This window comes from Cygnus olor, chromosome 14 (genome assembly GCF_009769625.2).
Source record: "Cygnus olor isolate bCygOlo1 chromosome 14, bCygOlo1.pri.v2, whole genome shotgun sequence".
NCBI classification, from domain to species: Eukaryota; Metazoa; Chordata; class Aves; order Anseriformes; family Anatidae; genus Cygnus; species Cygnus olor.
Window position 1 is genome coordinate 14,114,424 of NC_049182.1, and position 11,620 is coordinate 14,126,043.

The 11,620-nt window shown below is 57.3% G+C and overlaps 1 protein-coding gene across 1 annotated transcript; it reads right to left on the bottom strand.

Moving 5' to 3' along the window:
• Window positions 1–780: 780 nt before the first annotated feature.
• Window positions 781–3,404, bottom strand: TLX3 (T cell leukemia homeobox 3). Its single transcript, XM_040573941.1, has 3 exons — window positions 2,972–3,404; window positions 2,494–2,737; window positions 781–1,777 (listed from the first exon to the last, which is right to left on the bottom strand). The coding sequence occupies exons 1-3, from the start codon at window positions 3,381–3,383 to the stop codon at window positions 1,567–1,569; spliced, it is 867 nt and encodes a 288-aa protein (XP_040429875.1). The 5' UTR covers window positions 3,384–3,404; the 3' UTR covers window positions 781–1,566.
• Window positions 3,405–11,620: the final 8,216 nt, after the last annotated feature.

The window sequence follows — 11,620 nt, forward strand, 5'->3', positions numbered from 1 at the left end:
GGGCAAGCGACATTCCCGAGAATCCGTGGCCGGGGACAGACCGCCTCGTTGCTTTTTTTTTATTATTATTTATTATTATTTTTGATTTTAAATCCTCCGTTCCCCTCGGCCGCCGCTGCCCAGCTCAGCCCGCACATCCCCGGCTGCTGAACGGCGCCGGCCGAGCGGCCGCAGCCCAGCCCCGGGGGCAGGATCGGGCCCTGCCTTCGCACCGCCGCAGCCCCCCCGGGCGAACCCAACCCAACCCAAATCCAACCCAAACCCCTGCGGCAGGGCGAGCCCGAGCCCCGCCGCCCCCAGGAGCGGCGCTCGCAGGAGATGCAGTGCCGCATCCCCCCCCCGGGGACGGGCTCCGGCCCCGACCCTGCCCTTTGCCGGGGGTCGGGGCCAGCCCAGGAGCGGGCGACCCCCGGCGGCCCCGTTCGCGGCGCCCGGCCCCGCTCCGCCGCCCGCCGCCCCCGCAGCCCCCCAGCGACCCGGCCTTCGATAACAAATAACGGAAATACGAAATAAAGCGGCAAACGAAAGGCAACGGCCGCAGCCCCCCGGGCCGGCGGCGGGGTCGTGGCAGCGGCTCCCGAAGCCGCCGGCACCGCCCGGAGCCGCCGGTGCCGGTCCCGGTGCCCTCCCGGTGCCGTCCCCGCTCCGCCGCCCGCTCACCTCCGGCTCGGCCCCGCCGTTTCCAGCCGCCTCCAGCCCGGCTCGGCCCCGGTCCCCGTCCCGGTCCCCGTCCCGGTCCCGGTGCGGCGGCGGCGCCCCGAGGCACGCAGGGAGCGGAGAGGCGTTTTTAAAGAAAACGTTTATTTACACGTCTCGGCAAGTACAAAGTATTATACATGGTCTGTGTCAACCCCAAATCTTCTTTATTATGAAACATAAGGCGCTTTCTCTAGAGTCGGTGGCGAAAGGAGAGGGTGCAGGTGCTGTTTCGGTGCGCTAAGCTCATCGGCAGGAGAAGGTGAGGACGAAATAAAGTGTGTGTGTCGCCTGAAAGGAGCCCTTATTACTACGGTGAATAAATTACAGCTGACATTAACTTCACCTGGGACAGATGGAAGCTACCGCTTTTCAGCTTAATAGGGTTTCCTAAGCTAATGAGTCATCACCGGCTCCACTTAGTCCCCTCCGCTAAGTGATAGGTAGGTGCGTTTTTTTTTTTTCTTTAGACTATCCTCAGAACGGGAAAAAAAAATAGCCTTTTGTTCCAAAGCCAACACAAAATCCCTATGTCCGCATTTCGATATAAATAATCGAGGTTTTATATAATTCCATATTAATAGTGCCCAAAATCTCGATGCATAAATAAATTAAATTATTAACACTTCTTACAAAAAGTGACATATCTCCCCTCCTAGTGGAACATCGACACGAAGATACAAGCGGAGCGCGGGGCCCCGCTGCCGCCGCCTTGGCCCCGGGGAAGCGGCGCGGGGGGCCCGGTCCTGGTGCTGGTCCCGGGGCCGGTCCCGGTCCCGGGGGCTCCGGTCGCCGCCGCCTCTCCCCCCCTGCTCGTGCCGGGACCGGGAGCGGGGGCGAGTCCGCTGCGTGCCCGGCGGTGGCCGGGGCTCAGACGAGGGAGGTGACCGGGGGAATCTTGGCGCTCTCCTCCTCCCAGGGCTGCAGGTTCTGCAGGGCGAACAGCGACGAGTTGTGCAGGCACAGCGGGTCGGGCTGGATCGACTCGTTCAGGGACTTCTGGAAGGCGTCGTGCTGCAGCTGCAGCATCAGCCGGCTCGCCTGCTGCCGCTCGGCCTCCCGCTCCTCCGCCGTCTGCCGCCTGCCAGGGGACACGTTCAGCCCGGCCGCCCCGGGGACGGGCACCGCGGGGACAGGGACCGGGACCACCGGGACCACCGGGACCACCGGGACGGGCACCGGCAGCGGGGCGGCCCCGGAGGAGGCGCTGCGGGCGGCGGAGCCCCCCGAGCTGCGGCGAACCCCCCCCATTATTTTGCGGAATATCTCTCCTTTTCGGAATCAGCTGTTTGCCGGACAACCCCCCGTCTATCCGAGCAACCCCTCGTTTTCCCAATAATTCCCCCAATTTTTCCAATAATTCCCCCGAATTTTCCCAATAATTCCCTTCCCCCATTTTTTTCATTCTTTCCGAATAGAACGCTATGTAAAAAAAAAAAACCACGAAAATAATAACAATAATAACAATAATAATAAAACAAACACAAACCAAAAAGAAAAACCAAACCGAACGAACAGAAAAAAAAAAACACAACCCAAACCAAACCAAAAAAATAAAGAAAAAAAAATCCCAAACCAAACCCCAAAAAATCCCAAACCAAACCGAACAAAAAAACCCAACCCAACCCAAAATAACTAAGGAGAACCAAGGGAAGGAGGGACGGCAGCCCGCCGCCGAGCCCCTGGCTCCCGGCCCGGCCCCTCGGCCGCCGGCACGGGGCAGGGCGACAGCGGCGCTCCCGGGGCTCCGGGCGGTGCCGGGCCCGGACGGGGCGGCCCCGGGGGCGCGGGACTCACCGCCACTTGGTGCGCCGGTTCTGGAACCAGGTCTTCACCTGGGCGTCCGTCATCTTGAGGGACTTGGCGAGGGCGGCGCGCTCGGCCGACGCCAGGTACTTCTGGCGGTGGAAGCGCTTCTCCAGCTCGCAGATCTGCACCCGGGAGAAGGACGTGCGCGGCTTCTTGCGCTTCGGCGGGGTCCGGTTCTGGTAGGGGTGCCCGATCCGCCGCGTCACCGTGAACGGCGTCAGCGCCGCCGCCGCTGCCCGGGGGGGAAGCAACAGGGGTCGGCCCCGGCCCGACGGCGGCCCCGCGCCCGCCGCCCCCCGACGGCGGCTCCGTGCCGGGGGGGCCGGGGCCGCGCCGCCGCCCGCTCCTTTCCCCCGCCGCCACCGGTATTTTTTACGGTTTTTAAATTTTTTTTTGATTTTTCGTTTTTTTTTTTTTTTTTTCGTTTTTTTTTTTTCCCGTTAGCCGCGGCCCGGCGCCGCCTTACCCGTGAAGCGGTCCTTGACGAAGCGGCGGCTGCTCTCCATCCACGGGAAGTTGAGGCCGCCCAGGCCGGGCACGGCGGGGATGGCGCTGGGGATGGGCGGCGGCACGGCCCCGGGGATGGGCCTGTGCGCCGGCACCCGGATCACGCCTCCCGGGGCCAGGCTCAGGTTGACGCCGTACGACCCCGAGTCCTCGAAGGGCGCCGCGATGGCGGGGAAGGGCGCGGGCAGCGCCGGGTAGGGCGCTCCGCCGCGCCCGCCCAGGAAGGCCGCGCCGTCGGGGCCCCGGGGGGGCGGCGGCGGCGGCGGGGGAGCGGCGTCCGGCTCGGCGCCGCTCAGGATCTGGTCGATGCCGAAGCTGATGGGCTCGTGCTGCGGCTGCGGCTGGGGCTGCGCGCCCGCCGCCGGCTCCATCCTCCCGCGCCGCCCCGCCGCCGCCCGCGCCCGCTATAAAGGAGCCGCTGGCACCGCCCGGCGCGGCACGGCACGGCGCGGCACGGCCCGGGACAGCCCGGCACGGCCCGGGACGGCCCGGCACGGCCCGGCACCGCTCGGCACCGCTCGGCACCGCGGGCCCGGCCGGCCCCGGCGAGCGCCGCGCGGGAACTTTGCGGAGCGCGCGCCGCCCCGCCAGCCCGCCCGGCATCTCCGCGGGGCCGCCGCGCGCCCCGCGCCGCGTGCGCCCCCGCCGCCGCCATTGGCCGCCGCCGCCCGGCCTCTGCGCTCCCATTGGCTCCCGCCGCCCCGCCACCGGGGGAGAGCCCCCTCCCCTCCCGCCCCGAACCGCCGGACCCGTGGTGACGTCACTCGGGGCGGGAGGACAATGGGCGCGCGCGGGGCGGGGCGGGGGGGCGGGGCCGCCGTCGGGGCGCGCCCGCGGGGGGAGCGCGGGGCACGGAGCCCCCCCGGAGCCCCCCGGACCCCGTCGGTCCCCCCCGGCCGCCCCGTCGGGCCCGGCCCCGCCCGGCCCCGCCAGGCCCCGCCCGGCCTCGCGGCACCCGACGGCGGCGATCGAGCCCCGGCGCCCGCCCCGACGGCAGCGGGGAACCGGGGAGCGGGTCTGGGGTTTTTTTGGGGGGCTCCCGGAGCGGCCCCGGCCCCGGTTAATTGGCGGCGGCGGAGCGGGAGGCGGCCGCTAAGCGAGTTTGCAGACGCTCCCTGACGTCCAAATTGGACTAAAGGCGTTAAAAATTAAATAACGCTCAGCCGCATTTACTTAGTTCCCCTCTTATAAAGGGAAATGAAAACAGGGAATAGAATTTTCCTTTTAATAGAATGTAATGGTATTTGATCAGCACCTGGTAGGGCGATCCCGTGCTCGCAGGAGCGGTGACAAGGCGGCAGTTTATTAGTTTGTACAGCCCGGGATTCAATTACCCCAACGCGCCCAACAATTCCTACGGCAGCGCCGAGCGCGGGCGGCCCCCGGCCCCCAGCCCCCGCCCCGACGGCCCGGGGGGGTTACGGGGGGCTATGGAGGGCTATGGGGGACTATGGGTTATAGGGCTATGGGGGGCTGTAGGGGGCTATGGGGGGTTATAGGGGCCTATGGGGGCCCCCTCATGTCCCCCCCGGCCCCGGCCGAAGCCGAGCCCCGGAGCCGCCGTCTCTTGCCCACGGAGCGCGGCGCTGCCCGCGGCCGTCGGGGCCGTCGGGGGGAGCGCCCCGCGCCCCGCGGTCCTTCAGCTCCGCCGTTACCGGGCCCCCCCCCCCGTCCCCTCCCGTCCCCCGGGGCCGCCCGGTGCCACCCCCGGCCGCGGGCAGCCCGACGGGGCCGTCCCCGCTCGGTGCCGCCCGCAGCAGCCGCCGCGGCTCCCCCCCGGCCCCGGAGCGGCGCTAATCGGATTTCCCCGAGCCCGGCAAGATGGTGCGGGGCCGGGGGGCGGCGGGGGGCACACCGCGGGGACCCCCCCTCCGGCCGGGCAGCGCCGACGGGGAGAGCCGGGCTGCGGGCGGGGGGCGGCGGGGAGGGGGGGGACACGGGGAGGCGGGGGGGGGCGACAAAAATAAAAGCAACCCGGGGGAGGGTAAATAAATAAATAAAGTGACACCCGGTCCTGAATCAGGGCAGGCTTTGTTAGAGAAAATTGCAGCTTGATCTGCATAATGGGAACTCTGGCTGCCCAAGGCTATCTTTTTATTGCATGTGTGTCTGCTGTTATCAATTTTGTGAACGATTTCACAGGGAGCCTGGCAGACTTGAGCTGGAATAATATGCAAAGATGAGCTTTGAATAATGAATGATGTGCTTTTAAACCAATTCCAAAGTGTCTGTGATAGTACAATATGAAAAGGGGTGGTAAGTAATAGTATATTTAAAAGGCGCTAGTATGTTTTTATTACTATATTTAAAAAGATATCTATATTATTTTTGTGAAATGGATAATATATCACAGAGTCTTTGATAATCAGCTAAACAATACATTTTTCTTTGGGAAAACTCTCCCGGTTTTACACAGTTAAATATAGAGTAGAGCTTTGTAACGCTCGGCTACCTTATTAAATATTAACTCTATTTTAATATTAGCTTTTAAATTTAATATGTTGACGTTCTGCAGTTTTACTTTAATTACGTTTTATAATTAATAACCCGGGACGTATGGTATCCTTAAATGCGGCTCCCCCGCTGCCGCCTCCTCTCCCTCGCCCCTCCGCGGGCCGGGGGCGCGCAGCCCCCGCGCAGAACCCGCGCAGACCCCGCGCAGCGCTGGGGCTCCGCGGCCAGGCTCGCCCCGACCCCGGCCCCGGGACCCCGGCGGGGGCTGCTGGGGGCCGTCGGGAGCCGGAGCCGGGCCGGGGGCAGGCAGCGGGCACCCGCGGTAGACTGGCAAGGTTTCCCGACCCGGGAAAAGTCGCGCTGCGCCCTGCCAAAGCACCGCCGGAGCCGGCGGAGGGGACCTGGGGAGCTGCGCCCTGGGGTGCTGCACCCTGGGGAGCTGCACCCTGGGAAGCTGTGCTGCGCCACCTGCAGAGGCACCGGGGGGAGGAGGAAATCGAAGGGGACAGAGGAAAATAGTGGCACGCAAGAGGAATAACCAACTGGCTCCCCAGCTCCCGGAGTCTGCCAGCAGGAGGATCTGGGGGCGGCCAAGCAGAAACCCCCTTGCCTGCCCCGAAACCCAGAGCTGTGCCCGGCCCCGTGGCTGTGGGGTGCAGAGGGGGATGTGTGACAGCCGAGGGGACTGGGTTCAGTTGTGGGGTGCATGTGAACCCCTCAGCCCCTGCCACATCTGTGGGCTCAGATCAGAGAGGGCGTCCTCGCAGGCCCTGCACGTGCCAGGCAGCAGCTGATGCCACCGTCCATCTGCAAGGAGCTTCCCGTAGGCTGGGAGAATAAAACCGTGATGAAATAGGCACTGCCCCAGTCCCAAACGCCCTTTAAACGAGTCAGCTCCTGCTCCCCTCTTGCATTGCGGCCCCAGACATTTCGGTTCCTGCGTTTGGGGCAGGTTTGCTGACAGCAGCCCCAGCCGTGCTGCCCACACGTGCTCCTGCACCCCATGGGCCACGGCAGAAAGCAGCAGCAATTCCTGGAAAGCAGAGGCAAGATGGGGATGGTCACTTCTCCTGGACATATCCAGTGCCAGGGAAAACGAAATCCCTGTCAGGAGGAGGCTGGCGCTGCCAGCTCGAGCATCCCCACCCGCCCCCTGTTCCTGCCGCCACCCTGAGACCACCCATGGGTGGCTCTGGGGGGACCCAGGGCAGCCCCTGGCTTTAAATCTGTCTGCACCCCGAGGCAGCATCCCTCCACACAGCTCTGTTCCTAAGTAGCCTTGGTTAAATGTTTATTGACAAAATTTAGCGTGGGCCAAATGATCCATTACACTTTTTTTTTTTTTTAAATCATATTTACCATTAATTATTTTTAAAACGAGGCATTTTGTTTCTAAGGTGAGAGGGACAGATCTCTGGGAATGAGACCAAGAGAAACCACTGCGGGACTCCTCCAACCTTTTAAAACCAGGAGGCAGCGTTTTATAATAATGGGCCGTTAATTGATGGCACATTGCTGCGCAATTCCTACGGAGCGGGAGCGCGGGGCCGCAGCGAGATCGATGCTTGCGCAGGAGACCTGAGGCCGGGAGGCCCGGCCGGGCTTGAGAAGTGCTGCTGCAGCCGGCTGGAGAAGAGAAGCGACCCCAGAGCTGGGGAAAACATCCACCCCGAGCCCTGAAGAGGCTGTACAGCCCACCTGTGTCACGCAGGTGGATGTACGAGCGATGCAGCCCCCCCCCTCCTGCCCCATCCAGCTGTGATCCTGCACGTCCAGTGCCTCCTGCCCCATCCCTGCCTCCTGCCACAGCTCCAAAGGCTCCTGCTGCCAGGGCCTGGGCTGGCAGTGGCTGCACCACGCTCACCAAGGCCCTGCTCGAGTCTGAAACAATGTAGAAAGAAAGAAGTGTTGTGAAGGTTGCGTGCTCACGCCTCTGACCTAGCACCGGTCTTCAGCAGCGTCTTCGGGCCGCCTCTCTGGCGGTCTCACTGCCACAAATAAATCCTCCTCCTTTAAAGGATGCTCAGGGCAGCGTCTCCTCTCAGGTATCACCTTCTGTTACCCCGAGGCCATGCTTTAATGCAGGAATTCAGCTGCTGCAGGGCAGCTCCCATTCCAGCCGGCATCCTGCAGTCACCAGGCCCGCTCACAGGACCTCACATCACAGCCAGCTGCAGGCCTGCAGGCGGGGACACGACACCCCAAAAGCAGCCCCTGATGCTGCTTCGGGTTTGGTCTCTCCCCACGCAGGGCCTGGAAGCAGCGGTGGGTGCGGAGAGGTTTCTGCTGCAGCGCCTGGCACTGGTAGCAGGCAAGGCCGGGCCAGCTTTCTACAGCCTGTTCTATATGGAGATAATGGGGTGAGACTTACTAATAAATAAAATCACTTGTGTAGCCCCCAAACGTGTTCTTGAACACACAACACCTGTCACTACTTATGTACACTCTGCAGAGGCTTTTGCCAGGCCTCCCCTGAGGCAGTGGCCTCGCAGGCCGGCGGGGTGATGCTGGAGCGGGCGCGGGCAGGGGAAGGAGGACGGGCGGCTGGGAAGCAGCCTCCACCTGAGCAGCTCACAGCTCTCAGCTGTCCCCTGCCGCTGTCCTGTCCCTCAGGCCTGCTCCTGCAGGCCCTGCCGGGCTGTGCCCGTGCGTCCCTTTCAGGCAGAGCCCGTGGAGAGGTCGCCACCCAGCTCTGCCTCCCTTTAACCTTCCCGCACCTCTCCTGGCACAGTGGGGGCCGAGCCCCGCACCAACACGGGCTGTGTGAGCTGGGGTCTGTGCTCACCGTGAGGAACCAGTCCCAAAAAGCAGAGGAGGGAGGTAAATAAACCCTGTGGTTCCCTGCGGAGGGGTCGGAAGGGTTAAATGCTACTCAGAGCAAACAGGTAGAGGTGGCTTGCAGCCTCAGACACTGAACGTACCTTAGTGGCTTCAAGTCACGTTTCACAGAGTGCATTTTTATCCAGTTGGTAGCCTTACGGGTCTTATTAGAAAAGCCTGAACTTTGTTTTGGTTCAAAATCCATGCATCGCTCCACACAAATGCGTGAGACTCGGTTACGTGGGGAGGGCGCAAGGGAAGGAGCCGGGGCTGGAAGGAGAGCAGCAGGAGGACGCCGGGCAGACGGGGCCGTTTCTTTCGGCCACCCCTGACAACTTCAGACTGTGGCGGAGCTGAGAGGAATGTCCCGGTAACAGGGCAAACCCTGCAAGAGGCAGCCATCGGGTCCCCCGCACGCATCGCGAAGGGTCTGCGTGGAGGTGCGGGTGCTTGCTGCATAAACCCAGAGAGCAGCCGGTGCCTTCCTTCTCCTCTCTTATTTTATATACCAACATGCGGTTGCTGCCAGATTTTTCTACTAAATATGACTTTTGTTGGGCGAATTACATTAGGATGGATGCCGCAGGTATCCATTAAGGTTTATTTATCGTGATACTGTTTGGATCTCACACTTATAAATAACTTATGTTATGGCTTTTGTTTGTAGAAATGTAACTTACATATTTTATTGCGCTTTCTGTAAGCCTCAAAAAGAATGTCGTCAAAGAAGCGCTCTTAACAGCAATCTAAACTATGGTACATAAAATCTACACTAACATTATTTTTTAATACAGCAAGGAAGCATGTTATCCCTCTACAGTTTGAAAGGTTTGCTGTCATCATAAACTCATACTACAATAAAACATTAACAAGTCCAAGGAATTATTTTATAAAGTGTGCATATACTCACGGCTGAGTTTCTTCAAAGCCTCCTTATGCAAGCAGGACAAGATACTAAAACTTTGCTTTCCTTAGAAAGCTGCCTTTGCCTGTGCAAGCAGAGTGAGGCTGCTCTAGGGGCTGCTTTATTCTCCCCTCTCAGGAGGACGGTTGCTTACCTGAGATTTGTTTGTTGGTGCCTCTCGCTGGGACAGCAGAGAACACAGCTGGGGGAGAATCAGAACTATTTTGCAGCCCCAATTGGTTTGCATAACCAGACAGACTCATATCGGGCTCTTGAGAGGAAAACACTCGGGGCCAAGTACAGTCTTCCTTTCTGATTTTTGTTTTCCCATTCCCTTTTTTCCCACTTTTTTTTTTTTAAAGGAAAAAAAATCCAAACCTCTTAAGGCAATTATGTGTTAAAAAAAGAAAAAAAAGCGCACACAAACCAAAAAGGAATTACACATCCTTTGTAAACATATGAGGAAATTCTGTGCTGTACCCACTTTGTCAGTACCCTTTTAAAGGCTGACACTAAAGACTCTCGACAAAGAATCTGGAGTCATAAAATACATTATTTGCTATGCTATCCATTTTCAACCTAAAAGCAAAGAGTATTTATATGGCCAGCTACTCTAAATAAGTTCCTGTTGTCAATTGTTAACCAAGGTTGGAACGCTGTTCAAATACACGCATCATTTGCCCAGTTTATAAGGTGTTCTTTAGATCTTACTTGTAAGTTATAACAAGGGATGTGTTAGAAGAGAAGTTTCAAAAACGCACTCCAGCGCCCCAGGGAGTCAGTAGCCTTATATTAAAGCAAGCCCTAAAGTTTGAGTGCCAAGTTACGAGGGCACACGGTGCTCTCCTTTTCAGTATGCCAAACTTTGGCTTTCAGCAGAGCAGCTAATTTAACCAGCAAACTGACTGCTTTGTGAGCACAAGCAGCTTGTATGCAACCGGTATTTATTTCCACCCTATGACAAGGAAAACCGGAATCACAGAACCCATTAGCTTTCAACCAAGCCTTTTAATGCCAATTTTGAGTTGTAAGGTTATGGAAGGGTGCGTATAGCAAACCTGCCAGAGAGGCAGCAGCACAGCTCAGCACTGAGCCCTGCAACTATTTGCAAGGTAAAATGCAGAGACCTTTCCCCAAATCCCGCTCCTCACACACACACATTCACATGCGCACACGTGAGCGTGAACCAGTTCACAAGTTTTGCAGCTTGTAAAATTTGACTTAGGAGCAATGATTCTAGTTTCCTTCAAGGACTGAAATGGAAGGTGAACAGCTGTACTAATTCCTATTTGTTTCAGGTGTTGATAATGATCACCCACTTAGTGTGAAGTTTTCAAACCTTGGCACTTAGCAATACCAAAAAAAACATGGCTCTTTACTAACTCCATCGATTTTTTTCTCAGGTACACAGCACTCCTGGAAATCAGACCCTTTGGCTGCACATTAAATAATTTCTCCAGCTAAGCTTAAATGAAAACAAAAAGCTGCTTAACAAAATGACTTCCTTTCAGATCCAGTTCCTGCAGTTTAAACATGTGCAGAAAAATAAGAGATGCAAAGAAAAAAATGCAAAAATCTATAGGAAATATTGGTATGAACTTTTGCTCCCTGATGGCCACAATAAAAAAATCATATTCTGATCTAAACAGTAGTGAAATGTTCCTAAATACAACAATGTAAGCAAGCGTGAAAAGCACATGAGATCCATTATTTACATAAAAAAAAAGAAAAACCCAACCCAATACCGATAGCTTCTAATTGCACATAATAGCATTTGTACATTATGAACTAATTGACTTACTGCTTAAATAGTTCTAATTTTTGTTAGATTTTGCTTCAATTCATTTGTGTATTTCATCAGCCCACACAGTGCCTCGTACCCGCCACAGAATAATGACATTAATTGTTCCACGGAAAATCAGCGTGGCGAGCTTACGCGTGAGCTTCAGACTGGAGGAGGGATTTTGTTTTGGTGTACACTGAACTCTTTATGTTCTCTGACAGGTGAAGATAAATTTGCTGAATTTGCTGGTTTAGATGCATGTGTTCATCTTCATTGTGCCACAAGCCATTTAAATATGGGCGATAAGTCTCTGTAACTATCTGCTTGCTTTTTTGTAGCGGTGGATGAATTAAATCCCTTTTAAACAGTGTCATACCATTCTGCATTTTTTCCCCCTCTCCATTTCCAAGGACCTGGAAAATTTGTACTTGTAAAATTCAAACAACTATCAGTATTTCATTAATGGTTGCTCCATCAACCATTACGTTGCACATTTTTTATCATGTGCAACATGCTTAATTTCCTTGTCATATTCATAGCCTAAAATGATCATTTTTACTCTTCTTCCACTTTGTTATCCATGTTGTCATAAACCTCCTGTGTTGAAAAGAAATGTATAACATTTTGTAGAAAAATAGCAATTTTAT